At 45.6% G+C, this 23,728-nt stretch overlaps 1 protein-coding gene across 1 annotated transcript in view; it reads right to left on the minus strand.

Annotated features, from left to right (window-relative positions):
• Nucleotides 1–22,665, minus strand: part of LOC130344335 (intermembrane lipid transfer protein VPS13D-like) — a gene marked incomplete at its 5' end in the record, with an annotated part of 160,395 nt that extends 137,730 nt beyond the window's left edge. Inside the window, 5 exons of the mRNA XM_056554422.1 lie at nt 3,760–3,912; nt 10,939–11,044; nt 11,324–11,398; nt 11,572–11,697; nt 22,525–22,665. Coding sequence (XP_056410397.1) covers nt 3,760–3,912; nt 10,939–11,044; nt 11,324–11,398; nt 11,572–11,697; nt 22,525–22,665 — 601 coding nt within the window. The remainder of the gene's footprint in view (nt 1–3,759; nt 3,913–10,938; nt 11,045–11,323; nt 11,399–11,571; nt 11,698–22,524) is intronic.
• Nucleotides 22,666–23,728: the final 1,063 nt, after the last annotated feature.

A 23,728-nucleotide genomic window follows, 5' to 3' on the forward strand; every position in this document is an offset into this window, starting at 1 on the left:
TCCTGTCTATTATTATTATTATACAGGAGGAGTAGACTGTAGAGTCCTGTCTATTATTATTATTATACAGGAGGAGTAGGCTGTAGTGTCCTGTCTATTATTATTATACAGGAGGAGTAGACTGTAGTGTCCTGTCTATTATTATTATTATACAGGAGGAGTAGACTGTAGTGTCCTGTCTATTATTATTATTATACAGGAGGAGTAGACTGTAGAGTCCTGTCTATTATTATTATTATTATTATTATTATACAGGAGGAGTAGACTGTAGTGTCCTGTCTATTATTATTATACAGGAGGAGTAGACTGTAGTGTCCTGTCTATTATTATTATTATTATTATTATACAGGAGGAGTAGACTGTAGTGTCCTGTCTATTATTATTATTATACAGGAGGAGTAGACTGTAGTGTCCTGTCTATTATTATTATACAGGAGGAGTAGACTGTAGTGTCCTGTCTATTATTATTATACAGGAGGAGTAGACTGTAGTGTCCTGTCTATTATTATTATTATTATACAGGAGGAGTAGACTGTAGTGTCCTGTCTATTATTATTATTATACAGGAGGAGTAGACTGTAGTGTCCTGTCTATTATTATTATACAGGAGGAGTAGACTGTAGTGTCCTGTCTATTATTATTATTATACAGGAGGAGTAGACTGTAGTGTCCTGTCTATTATTATTATTATTAGTATTATTATACAGGAGGAGTAGACTGTAGTGTCCTGTCTATTATTATTATTATTATACAGGAGGAGTAGACTGTAGTGTCCTGTCTATTATTATTATTATACAGGAGGAGTAGGCTGTAGTGTCCTGTCTATTATTATTATACAGGAGGAGTAGACTGTAGTGTCCTGTCTATTATTATTATTATTATACAGGAGGAGTAGACTGTAGTGTCCTGTCTATTATTATTATTATTATACAGGAGGAGTAGACTGTAGTGTCCTGTCTATTATTATTATTATTATTATTATTATTATACAGGAGGAGTAGACTGTAGTGTCCTGTCTATTATTATTATACAGGAGGAGTAGACTGTAGTGTCCTGTCTATTATTATTATTATTATTATTATTATACAGGAGGAGTAGACTGTAGTGTCCTGTCTATTATTATTATTATACAGGAGGAGTAGACTGTAGTGTCCTGTCTATTATTATTATACAGGAGGAGTAGACTGTAGTGTCCTGTCTATTATTATTATTATTATACAGGAGGAGTAGACTGTAGTGTCCTGTCTATTATTATTGTTATTATTATTATTATACAGGAGAGTAGACTGTAGTGTCCTGTCTATTATTATTATACAGGAGGAGTAGACTGTAGTGTCCTGTCCATTATTATTATTATACAGGAGGAGTAGACTGTAGTGTCCTGTCTATTATTATTATTATACAGGAGGAGTAGACTGTAGTGTCCCTGTCTATTATTATTATACAGGAGGAGTAGACTGTAGTGTCCTGTCTATTATTATTATTATTATTATACAGGAGGAGTAGACTGTAGTGTCCTGTCTATTATTATTATTATTATTATTATACAGGAGGAGTAGACTGTAGTGTCCTGTCTATTATTATGATTATATTATTATACAGGAGGAGTAGACTGTAGTGTCCTGTCTATTATTATTATATTATTATTATTATACAGGAGGAGTAGACTGTAGTGTCCTGTCTATTATTATTATTATTAGTATTATTATACAGGAGGAGTAGACTGTAGTGTCCTGTCCATTATTATTATTATACAGGAGGAGTAGACTGTAGTGTCTGTCTATTATTATTATACAGGAGGAGTAGACTGTAGTGTCCTGTCTATTATTATTATTATACAGGAGGAGTAGACTGTAGTGTCCTGTCTATTATTATTATACAGGAGGAGGTAGACTGTAGTGTCCTGTCTATTATTATTATTATTATACAGGAGGAGTAGACTGTAGTGTCCTGTCTATTATTATTATTATTATACAGGAGGAGTAGACTGTAGTGTCCTGTCTATTATTATTATTATTATACAGGAGGAGTAGACTGTAGTGTCCTGTCTATTATTATATACAGGAGAGTAGACTGTAGTGTCCTGTCTATTATTATTATACAGGAGGAGTAGACTGTTAGTGTCCTGTCTATTATTATTATTATTATACAGGAGGAGTAGACTGTAGTGTCCTGTCTATTATTATTATTATTATACAGGAGGAGTAGACTGTAGTGTCCTGTCTATTATTATTATTATTATACAGGAGGAGTAGACTGTAGTGTCCTGTCTATTATTATTATTATTATTATTATTATACAGGAGGAGTAGACTGTAGTGTCCTGTCTATTATTATTATACAGGAGGAGTAGACTGTAGTGTCCTGTCTATTATTATTATTATACAGGAGGAGTAGACTGTAGTGTCCTGTCTATTATTATTATTATTATTATTATTATACAGGAGGAGTAGACTGTAGTGTCCTGTCTATTATTATTATTATTATACAGGAGGAGTAGACTGTAGTGTCCTGTCTATTATTATTATTATTATACAGGAGGAGTAGACTGTAATGTTATGGTAAATAAACATATTTCTAATATACTTTTAAAAAAATAAATGAAGTTTTCTATGTTTTATTTGTGCTTAAAAAAGCTCCAGAGCTCATTACGCCTCATCTTATACATAGACTAAGGACCGAGGTCCAAACACAGGAAGTGCAGCCTGGAGTGCTGAGGGGGGTGTGTCCAGCCTCATCCAATCATAGCTCCTCTCACACTTAACTGCCATATGCTGTTGGTTGGAGCCCACCCCCTCTCAGCACTCCAGGCTGCACTTCCTGTGTTTGGACCTTGGTCCTAAGTCTGAGATGGGGAAAATGTGCTCTTAAAGGGGTATTCCAGGAATTTTTTTCCTATGCTACAGGGACTGTAGAGTCAGTGTGGTCCATAATATCGTGTCTGTACCTGTGTGTGACGTTTTCTCACTATTCTGCGATTTTCATCCCAATAATTATTTTTACCAGCATACAAAATGACTGCTGTCTCAGATTTTTCCCCAGCTTGCAATGTGGCCGAGACCTGACATCACTAGTCAGCTGATGACCGGGAGGCCTGTCTGCTTCAATGGGTGGAGAGAGCAATCTGCAAGTAATGCAACAGCTGGAGGCACCCTGATTGAAAACCACAGGTCTTCAGCTCATTTATGTTTCAATGGGTGGGGTGGCTGATGTGTGGGAGGGAGGAAAATGGAATCATGGGATTTGTAGGCAAACAACAAAACTGAAAACAGGAAATAGCAGTTAACACAAAGCTCCTAGAGTGTTCAGGTGATCTCACAGCATAGCCATTTATCCCCAAGACGAGCGCAGATCCGTCCTACCTGTCCATTACTGTCAGCCAGGTACCTACTGTAATCCCCTTATGGTGGAGAACCCCTTTAAGCACAAATAAAATATAGAAAACTTCATTTTTTTTAAACAAATTATATTAGAAATATTTTTTATTTACCATAAAGGAGCGCAATAGCCAATAATCGTGTTCCTGAGAGCGCCATTTAATAAACATTGAGGGGATTTAAAAAACAAAAAACAACCCTTCGTAAATCTTGTCAGCGTTTAGTCGTTTTTTAACCTGGTGTGCTGAGTTTTGCGCAGATCTGTCAGACAGCCGGCAGCGCTCCGATATATAGGTGCGGCCCCAGACTGACTGCCGTTACCCCCCAGACGGACTCACACAAGCTGTAAATATTGGGTGATTATGTCCTTACCGTCCACCTACCTGTGTCTCAGTTTTTCTCTTGTCCCAAATTCAAAGGGTATCTCCTCCCCTGGGGGCACTTCTCTCCACTGACTGACATTATGGGCGTCATCCAGGAAGTCTCTGTCACCCCCAGAAACCACTTCTGGGCTCCCGCTATGTGACAGCGCCGCCCTGCCGCAACGAAAAACAGGAGACAACTCAATTCCCATTATAGAGGGCGCCCTGCCGCAACGACAAACAGGAGACAACTCAATTCCCATTATAGAGGGCGCCCTGCCGCAACGAAAAACAGGAGACAACTCAATTCCCATTATAGAGGGCGCCCTGCCGCAACGACAAACAGGAGACAACTCAATTCCCATTATAGAGTGCGCCCTGCCGCAACGACAAACAGGAGACAACTCAATTCCCATTATAGAGGGCGCCCTGCCGCAACGAAAAACAGGAGACAACTCAATTCCCATTATAGAGGCCGCCCTGCCGCAACGACAAACAGGAGACAACTCAATTCCCATTATAGAGGGCGCCCTGCCGCAACGACAAACAGGAGACAACTCAATTCCCATTATAGAGTGCGCCCTGCCGCAACGACAAACAGGAGACAACTCAATTCCCATTATAGAGGGCGCCCTGCCGCAACGAAAAACAGGAGACAACTCAATTCCCATTATAGAGGCCGCCCTGCCGCAACGACAAACAGGAGACAACTCAATTCCCATTATAGAGGCCGCCCTGCCGCAACGACAAACAGGAGACAACTCAATTCCCATTATAGAGGGCGCCCTGCCGCAACGAAAAACAGGAGACAACTCAATTCCCATTATAGAGGCCGCCCTGCCGCAACGAAAAACAGGAGACAACTCAATTCCCATTATAGAGGGCCGCCCTGCCGCAACGACAAACAGGAGACAACTCAATTCCCATTATAGAGGGCGCCCTGCCGCAACGACAAACAGGAGACAACTCAATTCCCATTATAGAGGGCGCCCTGCCGCAACGACAAACAGGAGACAACTCAATTCCCATTATAGAGGGCGCCCTGCCGCAACGACAAACAGGAGACAACTCAATTCCCATTATAGAGTGCGCCCTGCCGCAACGACAAACAGGAGACAACTCAATTCCCATTATAGAGGGCGCCCTGCCGCAACGAAAACAGGAGACAAGGAACAACTCAATTCCATTATAGAGGGCGCCCTGCCGCAACGACAAACAGGAGACAACTCAATTCCATTATAGAGGGCGCCCTGCCGCAACGACAAACAGGAGACAACTCAATTCCCATTATAGAGGCCGCCCTGCCGCAACGAAAAACAGGAGACAACTCAATTCCCATTATAGAGGGCGCCCTGCCGCAACGACAAACAGGAGACAACTCAATTCCCATTATAGAGGGCGCCCTGCCGCAACGAAAAACAGGAGACAACTCAATTCCCATTATAGAGGGCGCCCTGCCGCAACGAAAAACAGGAGACAACTCAATTCCCATTATAGAGGGCCGCCCCTGCCGCAACGAAAACAGGAGACAACTCAATTCCCATTATAGAGGCCGCCCTGCCGCAACGAAAAACAGGAGACAACTCAATTCCCATTATAGAGGCCGCCCTGCCGCAACGACAAACAGGAGACAACTCAATTCCCATTATAGAGGGCCGCCCTGCCGCAACGAAAAACAGGAGACAACTCAATTCCCATTATAGAGGGCGCCCTGCCGCAACGACAAACAGGAGACAACTCAATTCCCATTATAGAGGGCGCCCTGCCGCAACGACAAACAGGAGACAACTCAATTCCCATTATAGAGGCGCCCTGCCGCAACGACAAACAGGAGACAACTCAATTCCCATTATAGAGGGCGCCCTGCCGCAACGACAAACAGGAGACAACTCAATTCCCATTATAGAGGCCGCCCTGCCGCAACGACAAACAGGAGACAACTCAATTCCCATTATAGAGGCCGCCCTGCCGCAACGACAAACAGGAGACAACTCAATTCCCATTATAGAGGGCGCCCTGCCGCAACGAAAAACAGGAGACAACTCAATTCCCATTATAGAGGCCGCCCTGCCGCAACGAAAAACAGGAGACAACTCAATTCCCATTATAGAAGGGCCGCCCTGCCGCAACGACAAACAGGAGACAACTCAATTCCCATTATAGAGGGCGCCCTGCCGCAACGACAAACAGGAGACAACTCAATTCCATTATAGAGGGCGCCCTGCCGCAACGACAAACAGGAGACAACTCAATTCCCATTATAGAGTGCGCCCTGCCGCAACGACAAACAGGAGACAACTCAATTCCCATTATAGAGTGCGCCCTGCCGCAACGACAAACAGGAGACAACTCAATCCCATTATAGAGTGCGCCCTGCCGCAAACGAAAAACAAGGAGACAACTCAATTCCCATTATAGAGGCAACGAAAAACAGGAGACAACTCAATTCCCATTATAGAGGGCGCCCTGCCGCAACGACAAACAGGAGACAACTCAATTCCCATTATAGAGGGCGCCCTGCCGCAACGACAAACAGGAGACAACTCAATTCCATTATAGAGGGCGCCCTGCCGCAACGACAAACAGGAGACAACTCAATTCCCATTATAGAGGCCGCCCTGCCGCAACGAAAAACAGGAGACAACTCAATTCCCATTATAGAGGGCGCCCTGCCGCAACGACAAACAGGAGACAACTCAATTCCCATTATAGAGGGCGCCCTGCCGCAACGAAAAACAGGAGACAACTCAATTCCCATTATAGAGGGCGCCCTGCCGCAACGAAAAACAGGAGACAACTCAATTCCCATTATAGAGGCCGCCCTGCCGCAACGAAAAACAGGAGACAACTCAATTCCCATTATAGAGGCCGCCCTGCCGCAACGAAAAACAGGAGACAACTCAATTCCCATTATAGAGGCCGCCCTGCCGCAACGAAAAACAGGAGACAACTCAATTCCCATTATAGAGGCCGCCCTGCCGCAACGAAAAACAGGAGACAACTCAATTCCCATTATAGAGGGCGCCCTGCCGCAACGACAAACAGGAGACAACTCAATTTCCATTATAGAGGGCGCCCTGCCGCAACGAAAAACAGGAGACAACTCAATTCCCATTATAGAGGGCGCCCTGCCGCAACGACAAACAGGAGACAACTCAATTCCCATTATAGAGGCCGCCCTGCCGCAACGAAAAACAGGAGACAACTCAATTCCCATTATAGAGGCCGCCCTGCCGCAACGACAAACAGGAGACAACTCAATTCCCATTATAGAGGGCGCCCTGCCGCAACGAAAAACAGGAGACAACTCAATTCCCATTATAGAGGCTACTCTAAACCCCCGAGGTGTCTCCCTCCCTCTCACTGTATACCCCCCCGAGGTGTCTCTCTCACTGTATACCCCCGAGGTGTCTCTCTCACTGTATATCCCCGAGGTGTCTCTCTCACTGTATACCCCCCGAGGTGTCTCTCTCACTGTATACCCCCCGAGGTGTCTCTCTCACTGTATACCCCCCGAGGTGTCTCTCTCACTGTATACCCCCCGAGGTGTCTCTCTCACTGTATACCCCCCGAGGTGTCTCTCTCACTGTATACCCCCCGAGGTGTCTCTCTCACTGTATACCCCCCGAGGTGTCTCTCTCACTGTATACCCCCCGAGGTGTCTCTCTCACTGTATACCCCCCGAGGTGTCTCTCTCACTGTATACCCCCGAGGTGTCTCTCTCACTGTATATCCCCGAGGTGTCTCTCTCACTGTATATCCCCGAGGTGTCTCTCTCACTGTATACCCCCGAGGTGTCTCTCACTGTATACCCCCGAGGTGTCTCTCTCACTGTATACCCCCGAGGTGTCTCTCACTGTATACCCCCGAGGTGTCTCTCACTGTATACCCCCGAGGTGTCTCTCACTGTATACCCCCGAGGTGTCTCTCACTGTATATCCCCGAGGTGTCTCTCTCACTGTATACCCCCCGAGGTGTCTCTCTCACTGTATACCCCCCGAGGTGTCTCTCTCACTGTATACCCCCGAGGTGTCTCTCTCACTGTATACCCCCGAGGTGTCTCTCTCACTGTATACCCCCGAGGTGTCTCTCTCACTGTATACCCCCGAGGTGTCTCTCTCACTGTATACCCCCGAGGTGTCTCTCTCACTGTATACCCCCGAGGTGTCTCTCTCACTGTATACCCCCGAGGTGTCTCTCTCACTGTATACCCCCGAGGTGTCTCTCTCACTGTATACCCCCGAGGTGTCTCTCACTGTATACCCCCGAGGTGTCTCTCTCACTGTATACCCCCGAGGTGTCTCTCACTGTATACCCCCGAGGTGTCTCTCTCACTGTATACCCCCGAGGTGTCTCTCTCACTGTATACCCCCGAGGTGTCTCTCTCACTGTATACCCCCGAGGTGTCTCTCTCACTGTATACCCCCGAGGTGTCTCTCTCACTGTATACCTCCGAGGTGTCTCTCACTGTATATCCCCGAGGTGTCTCTCTCACTGTATACCCCCCGAGGTGTCTCTCTCACTGTATACCCCCCGAGGTGTCTCTCTCACTGTATACCCCCCGAGGTGTCTCTCACTGTATACCCCCGAGGTGTCTCTCTCACTGTATACCCCCGAGGTGTCTCTCTCACTGTATACCCCCGAGGTGTCTCTCTCACTGTATATCCCCGAGGTGTCTCTCTCACTGTATACCCCTGAGGTGTCTCTCACTGTATACCCCCGAGGTGTCTCTCTCACTGTATACCCCCGAGGTGTCTCTCTCACTGTATACCCCCGAGGTGTCTCTCTCACTGTATACCCCCGAGGTGTCTCTCTCACTGTATACCCCCGAGGTGTCTCTCTCACTGTATACCCCCGAGGTGTCTCTCACTGTATACCCCCGAGGTGTCTCTCTCACTGTATACCCCCGAGGTGTCTCTCTCACTGTATACCCCCGAGGTGTCTCTCTCACTGTATACCCCCCGAGGTGTCTCTCTCACTGTATACCCCCGAGGTGTCTCTCTCACTGTATACCCCCCGAGGTGTCTCTCTCACTGTATACCCCCGAGGTGTCTCTCTCACTGTATATCCCCCGAGGTGTCTCTCTCACTGTATACCCCCGAGGTGTCTCTCTCACTGTATATCCCCGAGGTGTCTCTCTCACTGTATACCCCCGAGGTGTCTCTCACTGTATACCCCCGAGGTGTCTCTCTCACTGTATACCCCCGAGGTGTCTCTCACTGTATACCCCCGAGGTGTCTCTCACTGTATACCCCCGAGGTGTCTCTCACTGTATACCCCCGAGGTGTCTCTCTCACTGTATACCCCCGAGGTGTCTCTCTCACTGTATATCCCCGAGGTGTCTCTCTCACTGTATACCCCCGAGGTGTCTCTCACTGTATACCCCCGAGGTGTCTCTCACTGTATACCCCCGAGGTGTCTCTCACTGTATACCCCCGAGGTGTCTCTCTCACTGTATACCCCCGAGGTGTCTCTCTCACTGTATACCCCCGAGGTGTCTCTCTCACTGTATACCCCCGAGGTGTCTCTCACTGTATACCCCCTGAGGTGTCTCTCACTGTATACCCCCGAGGTGTCTCTCTCACTGTATACCCCCGAGGTGTCTCTCACTGTATACCCCCCGAGGTGTCTCTCTCACTGTATACCCCCGAGGTGTCTCTCACTGTATACCCCCGAGGTGTCTCTCACTGTATACCCCCGAGGTGTCTCACTGTATATCCCCGAGGTGTCCCTCTCACTGTATACCCCCGAGGTGTCTCTCACTGTATACCCCCGAGGTGTCTCACTGTATATCCCCGAGGTGTCCCTCTCACTGTATACCCCCGAGGTGTCTCTCACTGTATACCCCCGAGGTGTCTCTCACTGTATACCCCCGAGGTGTCTCTCACTGTATACCCCCGAGGTGTCTCTCTCACTGTATACCCCCCGAGGTGTCTCTCTCACTGTATACCCCCGAGGTGTCTCTCTCACTGTATACCCCCCCGAGGTGTCTCTCTCACTGTATATCCCCGAGGTGTCTCTCTCACTGTATACCCCCTGAGGTGTCTCTCTCACTGTATACCCCCGAGGTGTCTCTCACTGTATACCCCCGAGGTGTCTCTCTCACTGTATACCCCTGAGGTGTCTCTCTCACTGTATACCCCCCGTGGTGTCTCTCTCACTGTATACCCCCCGAGGTGTCTCTCTCACTGTATACTCCCCGAGGTGTCTCTCTCACTGTATACCCCCCGAGGTGTCTCTCTCACTGTATACCCCCCGAGGTGTCTCTCTCACTGTATATCCCCGAGGTGTCCCTCTCACTGTATATCCCCGAGGTGTCCCTCTCACTGTATATCCCCGAGGTGTCTCTCTCACTGTATACCCCCGAGGTGTCTCTCACTGTATACCCCCCGAGGTGTCTCTCTCACTGTATACCCCCGAGGTGTCTCTCTCACTGTATACCCCCGAGGTGTCTCTCTCACTGTATACCCCCGAGGTGTCTCTCTCACTGTATACCCCCGAGGTGTCTCTCTCACTGTATACCCCCGAGGTGTCTCTCTCACTGTATACCCCCGAGGTGTCTCTCTCACTGTATACCCCCGAGATGTCTCTCTCACTGTATACCCCCCGAGGTGTCTCTCTCACTGTATATCCCCGAGGTGTCTCTCACTGTATACCCCCTGAGGTGTCTCTCACTGTATATCCCCGAGGTGTCTCTCACTGTATACCCCCGAGGTGTCTCTCACTGTATACCCAGAGGTGTCTCTCACTGTATATCCCCGAGGTGTCTCTCACTGTATACCCCCTGAGGTGTCTCTCACTGTATACCCCCCGAGGTGTCTCTCTCACTGTATACCCCCGAGGTGTCTCTCACTGTATACCCCCCGAGGTGTCTCTCTCACTGTATACCCCCGAGGTGTCTCTCACTGTATACCCCCCGAGGTGTCTCTCTCACTGTATACCCCCGAGGTGTCTCTCACTGTATACCCCCGAGGTGTCTCTCACTGTATACCCAGAGGTGTCTCTCACTGTATACCCCCGAGGTGTCTCTCACTGTATACCCCCCGAGGTGTCTCTCACTGTATACCCCCGAGGTGTCTCTCACTGTATACCCCCGAGGTGTCTCTCACTGTATATCCCTGAGGTGTCTCTCACTGTATATCCCCGAGGTGTCTCTCTCACTGTATATTCTACATGGTCTGCCCCCGTATCGCTCTTTACCTTGTGGGAGTTGTAGTTAACGTTGCGAACCACAATGTGCAGCCCGTGTGATTCCTCAAAGCGTACGGTATGAATGGCTGCCGGCGCTTTGGAGTCTTTATTTCAACTATATGAGAAAAAATAAAGAAGAATCCATAAAATGTCCCATAATCCTAAAGAAAAGCTTCTATATGTAACCAATGTCACACGGGACTCACAGGGCACATACGTGAAAGTGACATCAGACGTAAAGCGGATATGACAGCGGCCATGGACACTGCAGACATTAAGGACTGGTGGTCCATGTAATCAGTTATAAGGTGGGGAAGAGCACAGGCCGATAGACGAGCAGGGACCCCACAATGAGTCAGGGATACGTATGTGCCCCATGTTTTTAGTACTGTACCTCTAGTATACACCTGGTGCTCTAGGTTAGTCAGACTGGCTGTGCTTCTAGTTCTAAGGTAGGATAGAGGAAGGCCTGGCAGAGAGGAAAGGCAAAGTCAGAGAACAAGAGGGAGACAGAGGAAAATGGCGCAGACATCGCACAGTAACTGAATGACACCTCCAGAGGCCGGCGCTGCTCTCAAGGAGCGGCCATCTTTACGGCCCCAGCACACTGCAGTATAATGCTCCTCCAGGTCATCTACTCACTTGGTCCGATACAGGGGGGGTCCACAGAAGAGCCCATCCAATCCTCATTCCCGGCCGCCATGGTGGTCTCCTTCTCCTGTTTACAGTAATCAGCCATCCAGGACTCCTTAGTGCTGAAATATAGTTCTATAAGGACAAAGAGAAACAATAAACGGGAGACACGACACAGCCGGAACGATACCGGAACGTATTATGTGAGGAGGTAATATACAGGACACAGCCGGAACGATACCGGAACGTATTATGTGAGGAGGTAATATACAGGACACAGCCGGAACGATACCGGAACGTATTATGTGAGGAGGTAATATACAGGACACAGCCGGAACGATACCGGAACGTATTATATGAGGAGGTAATATACAGGACACAGCCGGAACGATACAGGAACGTATTATATGAGGAGGTAATATACAGGACACAGCCGGAACGATACCGGAACGTATTATATGAGGAGGTAATATACAGGACACAGCCGGAACGATACCGGAACGTATTATATGAGGAGGTAATATACACGACACAGCCGGAACGATACCGGAACGTATTATGTGAGGAGGTAATATACAGGACACAGCCGGAACGATACCGGAACGTATTATATGAGGAGGTAATATACAGGACACAGCCGGAACGATACCGGAACGTATTATGTGAGGAGGTAATATACACGACACAGCCGGAACGATACCGGAACGTATTATGTGAGGAGGTAATATACAGGACACAGCCGGAACGATACAGGAACGTATTATATGAGGAGGTAATATACAGGACACAGCCGGAACGATACAGGAACGTATTATATGAGGAGGTAATATACAGGACACAGCCGGAACGATACAGGAACGTATTATATGAGGAGGTAATATACAGGACACAGCCGGAACGATACCGGAACGTATTATATGAAGAGGTAATATACACGACACAGCCGGAACGATACCGGAACGTATTATGTGAGGAGGTAATATACAGGACACAGCCGGAACGATACCGGAACGTATTATATGAGGAGGTAATATACAGGACACAGCCGGAACGATACCGGAACGTATTATGTGAGGAGGTAATATACACGACACAGCCGGAACGATACCGGAACGTATTATGTGAGGAGGTAATATACAGGACACAGCCGGAACGATACCGGAACGTATTATGTGAGGAGGTAATATACACGACACAGCCGGAACGATACCGGAACGTATTATGTGAGGAGGTAATATACAGGACACAGCCGGAACGATACCGGAACGTATTATATGAGGAGGTAATATACACGACACAGCCGGAACGATACCGGAACGTATTATATGAGGAGGTAATATACAGGACACAGCCGGAACGATACAGGAACGTATTATATGAGGAGGTAATATACAGGACACAGCCGGAACGTATTATATGAGGAGGTAATATACAGGACACAGCCGGAATGATACCGGAACGTATTATGTGAGGAGGTAATATACAGGACACAGCCGGAACGATACCGGAACGTATTATGTGAGGAGGTAATATACAGGACACAGCCGGAACGTATTATATGAGGAGGTAATATACAGGACACAGCCGAAACGATACAGGAACGTATTATATGAGGAGGTAATATACACGACACAGCCGGAACGATACAGGCAGGTATTATATGAGGAGGTAATATACACGACACAGCCGGAACGATACAGGAACGTATTATATGAGGAGGTAATATACAGGACACAGCCGGAACGATACCGGAACGTATTATATGAGGAGGTAATATACACGACACAGCCGGAACGATACAGGAACGTATTATATGAGGAGGTAATATACAGGACACAGCCGGAACGATACAGGAACGTATTATATGAGGAGGTAATATACAGGACACAGCCGGAACGATACAGGAACGTATTATATGAGGAGGTAATATACAGGACACAGCCGGAACGATACCGGAACGTATTATATGAGGAGGTAATATACACGACACAGCCGGAACGATACCGGAACGTATTATGTGAGGAGGTAATATACAGGACACAGCCGGAACGATACAGGAACGTATTATATGAGGAGGTAATATACAGGACACAGCCGGAACGATACAGGAACGTATTATGTGAGGAGGTAATATACAGGACACAGCCGGAACGATACCGGAACGTATTATGTGAGGAGGTAATATACACGACACAGCCGGAACGATACAGGAACGTATTATATGAGGAGGTAATATACAGGACACACAGGACCATGACACAGCCGGAACGATACAGGAACGTATTATATGAGGAGGTAATATACACGACACAGCCGGAACGATACCGGAACGTATTATATGAGGAGGTAATATAAAGGACACAGCCGGAACGATACAGGAACGTATTATATGAGGAGGTAATATAAAGGACACAGCCGGAACGATACAGGAACGTATTATATGAGGAGGTAATATACAGGACACAGCCGGAACGATACAGGAACGTATTATATGAGGAGGTAATATACAGGACACACAGGACCATGACACAGCCGGAACGATACAGGAACGTATTATATGAGAAGGTAATATACACGACACAGCCGGAACGATACAGGAACGTATTATATGAGGAGGTAATATACAGGAGACAGCCGGAACGATACAGGAACATATTATATGAGAAGGTAATATACACGACACAGCCGGAACGATACAGGAACGTATTATATGAGGAGGTAATATACAGGACACAACCGGAACGATACAGGAACGTATTATATGAGGAGGTAATATACACGACACAGCCGGAACGATACAGGAACATATTATATGAGGAGGTAATATACAGGACACAGCCGGAACGATACAGGAACGTATTATATGAGGAGGTAATATACATGACACAGCCGGAACGATACAGGAACGTATTATATGAGGAGGTAATATACAGAACACAGCCGGAACGATACAGGAACGTATTATATGAGGAGGTAATATACACGACACAGCCGGAACGATACAGGAACGTATTATATGAGGAGGTAATATACAGGACACAGCCGGAACGATACCGGAACGTATTATATGAGGAGGTAATATACACGACACAGCCGGAACGATACAGGAACGTATTATATGAGGAGGTAATATACAGGACACAGCCGGAACGATACAGGAACGTATTATATGAGGAGGTAATATACAGGACACAGCCGGAACGATACAGGAACGTATTATATGAGGAGGTAATATACAGGACACAGCCGGAACGATACCGGAACGTATTATATGAGGAGGTAATATACAGGATACAGCCGGAACGATACCGGAACGTATTATATGAGGAGGTAATATACACGACACAGCCAGAACGATACAGGAACGTATTATATGAGGAGGTAATATACACGACACAGCCGGAACGATACAGGAACGTATTATATGAGGAGGTAATATACACGACACAGCCGGAACGATACCGGAACGTATTATATGAGGAGGTAATATACAGGACACAGCCGGAACGATACAGGAACGTATTATATGAGGAGGTAATATACAGGACACAGGACCATGACACAGCCGGATCTATACATCTTATTATATGAGGAGGTAATATACAGGACACAGCCGGAACGATACCGGAACGTATTATATGAGGAGGTAATATACACGATACAGCCGGAACGATACAGGAACGTATTATATGAGGAGGTAATATACAGGACACAGCCGGAACGATACCGGAACGTATTATATGAGGAGGTAATATACAGGACACAGCCGGAACGATACCGGAACGTATTATATGAGGAGGTAATATACAGGACACAGCCGGAACGATACAGGAACGTATTATATGAGGAGGTAATATACAGGACACAGCCGGAACGATACAGGAACGTATTATATGAGGAGGTAATATACACGACACAGCCGGAACGATACAGGAACGTATTATATGAGGAGGTAATATACAGGACACAGCCGGAACGATACAGGAACGTATTATATGAGGAGGTAATATACAGGACACAGCCGGAACGATACAGGAACGTATTATATGAGGAGGTAATATACAGAACACAGCCGGAACGATACAGGAACGTATTATATGAGGAGGTAATATACACGACACAGCCGGAACGATACAGGAACGTATTATATGAGGAGGTAATATACAGGAGACAGCCGGAACGATACAGGAACGTATTATATGAGGAGATAATATACACGACACAGCCGGAACGATACAGGCAGGTATTATATGAGGAGGTAATATACACGACACAGCCGGAACGATACAGGAACGTATTATATGAGGAGGTAATATACAGGACACAGCCGGAACGATACCGGAACGTATTATATGAGAAGGTAATATACACGACACAGCCGGAACGATACAGGCAGGTATTATATGAGGAGGTAATATACAGGACACAGCCGGAACGATATAGGAACGTATTATATGAGGAGGTAATATACAGGACACAGCCGGAACGATACAGGCAGGTATTATATGAGGAGGTAATATACAGGACACAGCCGGAACGATACAGGAACGTATTATATGAGGAGGTAATATACAGGACACAGCCGGAACGATACAGGAACGTATTATATGAGGAGGTAATATACAGGACACAGCCGGAACGATACAGGAACGTATTATATGAGGAGGTAATATACAGAACACAGCCGGAACGATACAGGAACGTATTATATGAGGAGGTAATATACACGACACAGCCGGAACGATACAGGAACGTATTATATGAGGAGGTAATATACAGGAGACAGCCGGAACGATACAGGAACGTATTATATGAGGAGATAATATACACGACACAGCCGGAACGATACAGGCAGGTATTATATGAGGAGGTAATATACACGACACAGCCGGAACAATACAGGAACGTATTATATGAGGAGGTAATATACAGGACACAGCCGGAACGATACAGGAACGTATTATATGAGGAGGTAATATACAGGACACAGCCGGAACGATACAGGAACGTATTATATGAAGAGGTAATATACAGGACACAGCCGGAACGATACAGGAACGTATTATATGAGGAGGTAATATACAGGACACAGCCGGAACGATACAGGAACGTATTATATGAGGAGGTAATATACAGGACACAGCCGGAACAATACAGGCAGGTATTATATGAGGAGGTAATATACAGGACACAGCCGGAACGATACAGGCAGGTATTATATGAGGAGGTAATATACAGGACACAGCCGGAACAATACAGGAACGTATTATATGAGGAGGTAATATACAGGACACAGCCGGAACGATACAGGAACGTATTATATGAGGAGGTAATATACAGGACACAGCCGGAACGATACAGGAACGTATTATATGAGGAGGTAATATACAGAACACAGCCAGAACGATACAGGAACGTATTATATGAGGAGGTTATATACACGACACAGCCGGAACGATACAGGAACGTATTATATGAGGAGGTAATATACAGGAGACACAGCCGGAACGATACAGGAACGTATTATATGAGGAGATAATATACACGACACAGCCGGAACGATACAGGAACGTATTATATGAGGAGGTAATATACAGGACACAGCCGGAACGATACAGGAACGTATTATATGAGGAGGTAATATACAGGACACAGCCGGAACGATACAGGAACGTATTATATGAGGAGGTAATATACAGGAGACACAGGACCATGACACAGCCGGATCTATACATCTTATTATATGAGGAGATAATATACAGGACACAGCCGGAACGATACCGGAACGTATTATATGAGGAGGTAATATACACGACACAGCCGGAACGATACAGGCAGGTATTATATGAGGAGGTAATATACAGGACACAGCCGGAACGATACAGGAACGTATTATATGAGGAGGTAATATACAGGACACAGCCGGAACGATACAGGCAGGTATTATATGAGGAGGTAATATACAGGACACAGCCGGAACGATACAGGAACGTATTATATGAGGAGGTAATATACAGGACACAGCCGGAACGATACAGGAACGTATTATATGAGGAGGTAATATACAGGACACAGCCGGAACGATACAGGAACGTATTATATGAGGAGGTAATATACAGGACACAGCCGGAACGATACAGGAACGTATTATATGAGGAGGTAATATACAGGACACAGCCGGAACGATACAGGAACGTATTATATGAGGAGGTAATATACACGACACAGCCGGAACGATACAGGAACGTATTATATGAGGAGGTAATATACAGGACACAGCCGGAACGATACAGGAAAGTATTATATGAGGAGATAATATACAGGACACAGCCGGAACGATACAGGAACGTATTATATGAGGAGGTAATATACAGGACACAGCCGGAACGATACAGGAACGTATTATATGAGGAGGTAATATACAGGAGACACAGCCGGAACGATACAGGAACGTATTATATGAGGAGATAATATACACGACACAGCCGGAACGATACAGGAACGTATTATATGAGGAGGTAATATACAGGACACAGCCGGAACGATACAGGAACGTATTATATGAGGAGGTAATATACAGGACACAGCCGGAACGATACCGGCAGGTATTATATGAGGAGGTAATATACAGGACACAGCCGGAACGATACCGGAACGTATTATGTGAGAAGGTAATATACACGATACAGCCGGAACGATACAGGAACGTATTATATGAGGAGGTAATATACAGGACACAGCCGGAACGATACAGGAACGTATTATATGAGGAGGTAATATACATGACACAGCCGGAACGATACCGGAACGTATTATGTGAGAAGGTAATATACACGATACAGCCGGAACGATACAGGAACGTATTATATGAGGAGGTAATATACAGGACACAGCCGGAACGATACCGGAACGTATTATATGAGGAGGTAATATACAGGAGACACAGGACCATGACACAGCCGGATCTATACATCTTATTATATGAGGAGATAATATACAGGACACAGCCGATAGGCCAAGAGGTGACATTGATGTCCAGGATATAATGAGGTGACCTACCTATCAGGACAGAGGTGACATTGATGTCCAGGATATAATGAGGTGATCTACCTATCAGGACGGAGGTGACATTGATGTCCAGGATATAATGAGGTGACCTACCTATCAGGACAGAGGTGAGATTGATGTCCAGAATATAATGAGGTGACCTACCTATCAGGACGGAGGTGACATTGATGTCCAGAATATAATGAGGTGACCTACCTATCAGGACGGAGGTGACATTGATGTCCAGGATATAATGAGGTGACCTACCTATCAGGACGGAGGTGACATTGATGTCCAGGATATAATGAGGTGACCTACCTATCAGGACGGAGGTGACATTGATGTCCAGGATATAATGAGGTGACCTACCTATCAGGACAGAGGTGACATTGATGTCCAGGATATAATGAGGTGATCTACCTATCAGGACGGAGGTGACATTGATGTCCAGGATATAATGAGGTGACCTACCTATCAGGACGGAGGTGACATTGATGTCCAGGATATAATGAGGTGACCTACCTATCAGGACGGAGGTGACAGTGATGTCCAGGATATAATGAGGTGACCTACCTATCAGGACGGAGGTGACATTGATGTCCAGGATATAATGAGGTGACCTACCTATCAGGACGGAGGTGACATTGATGTCCAGGATATAATGAGGTGACCTACCTATCAGGACGGAGGTGACAGTGATGTCCAGGATATAATGAGGTGACCTACCTATCAGGACGGAGGTGACATTGATGTCCAGAATATAATGAGGTGACCTACCTATTAGAACGGAGGTGACATTGATGTCCAGGATATGAGGTGACCTACCTATCAGGACGGAGGTGACATTGATGTCCAGAATATAATGAGGTGACCTACCTATCAGGACGGAGGTGACATTGATGTCCAGAATATAATGAGGTGACCTACCTATTAGAACGGAGGTGACATTGATGTCCAGAATATAATGAGGTGACCTACCTATCAGGACGGAGGTGACATTGATGTCCAGGATATAATGAGGTGACCTACCTATTAGGACGGAGGTGACAGTGATGTCCAGGATATGAGGTGACCTACCTATCAGGACAGAGGTGACATTGATGTCCAGGATATGAGGTGACCGACCTATTAGAACGGAGGTGACATTGATGTCCAGGATATGAGGTGACCTACCTATTAGAACGGAGGTGACATTGATGTCCAGGATATAATGAGGAGACCTACCTATCAGGACGGAGGTGACATTGATGTCCAGGATCTAATGAGGTGACCTACCTATCAGGACGGAGGTGACATTGATGTCCAGGATATAATGAGGTGACCTACCTATCAGGACGGAGGTGACATTGATGTCCAGGATATAATGAGGTGACCTACCTATCAGGACGGAGGTGACATTGATGTCCAGGATATAATGAGGTGACCTACCTATCAGGACGGAGGTGACAGTGATGTCCAGGATATAATGAGGTGACCTACCTATCAGGACGGAGGTGACATTGATGTCCAGAATATAATGAGGTGACCTACCTATCAGGACAGAGGTGACATTGATGTCCAGAATATAATGAGGTGACCTACCTATCAGGACAGAGGTGACATTGATGTCCAGAATATAATGAGGTGACCTACCTATCAGGACAGAGGTGACATTGATGTCCAGGATATAATGAGGTGACCTACCTATCAGGACGGAGGTGACATTGATGTCCAGGGTATAATGAGGTGACCTACATATCAGGACGGAGGTGACATTGATGTCCAGAATATAATGAGGTGACCTACCTATCAGGACGGAGGTGACATTGATGTCCAGGATATAATGAGGTGACCTACCTATCAGGACGGAGGTGACATTGATGTCCAGGATATAATGAGGTGACCTACATATCAGGACGGAGGTGACATTGATGTCCAGAATATAATGAGGTGACCTACCTATCAGGACGGAGGTGACATTGATGTCCAGGATATAATGAGGTGACCTACCTATCAGGACGGAGGTGACATTGATGTCCAGGATATGAGGTGACCTACCTATCAGGACGGAGGTGACAGTGATGTCCAGGATATAATAAGGTGACCTACCTATCAGGACGGAGGTGACATTGATGTCCAGGATATAATGAGGTTACCTACCTATCAGGACAGAGGTGACATTGATGTCCAGGATATAATAAGGTGACCTACCTATCAGGATGGAGGTGACATTGATGTCCAGGATATAATGAGGTGACCTACCTATCAGGACGGAGGTGACATTGATGTCCAGGATATAATGAGGTGACCTACCTATCAGGACGGAGGTGACATTGATGTCCAGGATATAATGAGGTGACCTACCTATCAGGACGGAGGTGACATTGATGTCCAGAATATAATGAGGTGACCTACCTATCAGGACGGAGGTGACATTGATGTCCAAGATATAATGAGGTGACCTACCTATCAGGACGGAGGTGACATTGATGTCCAGAATATAATGAGGTGACCTACCTATCAGGACGGAGGTGACATTGATGTCCAGAATATAATGAGGTGACCTACATATCAGGACGGAGGTGACATTGATGTCCAGAATATAATGAGGTGACCTACCTATCAGGACGGAGGTGACATTGATGTCCAGAATATAATGAGGTGACCTACCTATCAGGACAGAGGTGAGATTGATGTCCAGAATATAATGAGGTGACCTACCTATCAGGACGGAGGTGACATTGATGTCCAGGATATGAGTTGACCTACCTATCAGGACAGAGGTGACATTGATGTCCAGAATATAATGAGGTGACCTACCTATCAGGACAGAGGTGACATTGATGTCCAGAATATAATGAGGTGACCTACCTATCAGGACGGAGGTGACATTGATGTCCAGAATATAATGAGGTGACCTACCTATCAGGACGGAGGTGACATTGATGTCCAGAATATAATGAGGTGACCTACCTATCAGGACAGAGGTGAGATCGATGTCCAGAATATAATGAGGTGACCTACCTATCAGGACGGAGGTGACATTGATGTCCAGGATATGAGTTGACCTACCTATCAGGACAGAGGTGACATTGATGTCCAGAATATAATGAGGTGACCTACCTATCAGGACAGAGGTGACATTGATGTCCAGAATATAATGAGGTGACCTACCTATCAGGACGGAGGTGACATTGATGTCCAGAATATAATGAGGTGACCTACCTATCAGGACGGAGGTGACATTGATGTCCAGAATATAATGAGGTGACCTACCTATCAGGACAGAGGTGAGATTGATGTCCAGAATATAATGAGGTGACCTACCTATCAGGACGGAGGTGACATTGATGTCCAGGATATGAGTTGACCTACCTATCAGGACAGAGGTGACATTGATGTCCAGAATATAATGAGGTGACCTACCTATCAGGACAGAGGTGACATTGATGTCCAGAATATAATGAGGTGACCTACCTATCAGGACGGAGGTGACATTGATGTCCAGAATATAATGAGGTGACCTACCTATCAGGACGGAGGTGACATTGATGTCCAGAATATAATGAGGTGACCTACCTATCAGGACGGAGGTGACATTGATGTCCAGGATATAATGAGGTGACCTACCTATCAGGACGGAGGTGACATTGATGTCCAGGATATAATGAGGTGACCTACCTATCAGGACGGAGGTGACATTGATGTCCAGGATATAATGAGGTGACCTACCTATCAGGACGGAGGTGACATTGATGTCCAGGATATAATGAGGTGACCTACCTATCAGGACGGAGGTGACATTGATGTCCAGAATATAATGAGGTGACCTACCTATCAGGACGGAGGTGACATTGATGTCCAAGATATAATGAGGTGACCTACCTATCAGGACGGAGGTGACATTGATGTCCAGGATATAATGAGGTGACCTACCTATCAGGACGGAGGTGACATTGATGTCCAGACGCTGTTTTGCCTTCAGATCGATCTTCAGTCGGGAGGGATGGAGACGACTGGCTTCTTGCTTCTGCCAGGAAATTGCGCACGGCCACGGCTCAATAAATGGTTCCCAACCTAAAATGAAACTTAATGATAAACCTACCTATCCTGTATACGAGAGACATCACTCATATAGAAACCATCTCTAATCTCCACATATACGAGAGACATCACTCATATAGAAATCATCTCTAATCTCCACATATACGAGAGACATCACTCATATAGAAACCATCTCTAATCTCCACATATACGAGACATCACTCATATAGAAATCATCTGTAATCTCCACATATACAAGACATCACTCATATAGAAATCATCTCTAATCTCCACATATATGAGACATCACTCATATAGAAATCATCTCTAATCTCCACATATATGAGACATCACTCATATAGAAATCATCTGTAATCTCCACATATACGAGACATCACTCATATAGAAACCATCTCTAATCTCCACATATACGAGACATCACTCATATAGAAATCATCAGTAATCTCCACATATACGAGACATCACTCATATAGAAGTCATCTCTAATCTCCACATATACGAGACATCACTCATATAGAAACCATCTCTAATCTCCACATATACGAGACATCACTCATATAGAAATCATCTCTAATCTCCACATATATGAGACATCACTCATATAGAAATCATCTGTAATCTCCACATATACGAGACATCACTCATATAGAAACCATCTCTAATCTCCACATATACGAGACATCACTCATATAGAAATCATCAGTAATCTCCACATATACGAGACATCACTCATATAGAAACCATCTCTAATCTCCACATATACGAGACATCACTCATATAGAAACCATCTGTAATCTCCACATATACGAGACATCACTCATATAGAAGTCATCTCTAATCTCAACATATATGAGACATCACTCATATAGAAATCATCTGTAATCTCCACATATACGAGACATCACTCATATAGAAACCATCTCTAATCTCCACATATACGAGACATCACTCATATAGAAATCATCAGTAATCTCCACATATACGAGACATCACTCATATAGAAACCATCTGTAATCTCCACATATACGAGACATCACTCATATAGAAACCATCTGTAATCTCCACATATACGAGA

Source organism: Hyla sarda, unplaced genomic scaffold, assembly GCF_029499605.1.
Source record: "Hyla sarda isolate aHylSar1 unplaced genomic scaffold, aHylSar1.hap1 scaffold_713, whole genome shotgun sequence".
In the NCBI taxonomy this organism is placed as follows: Eukaryota; Metazoa; Chordata; class Amphibia; order Anura; family Hylidae; genus Hyla; species Hyla sarda.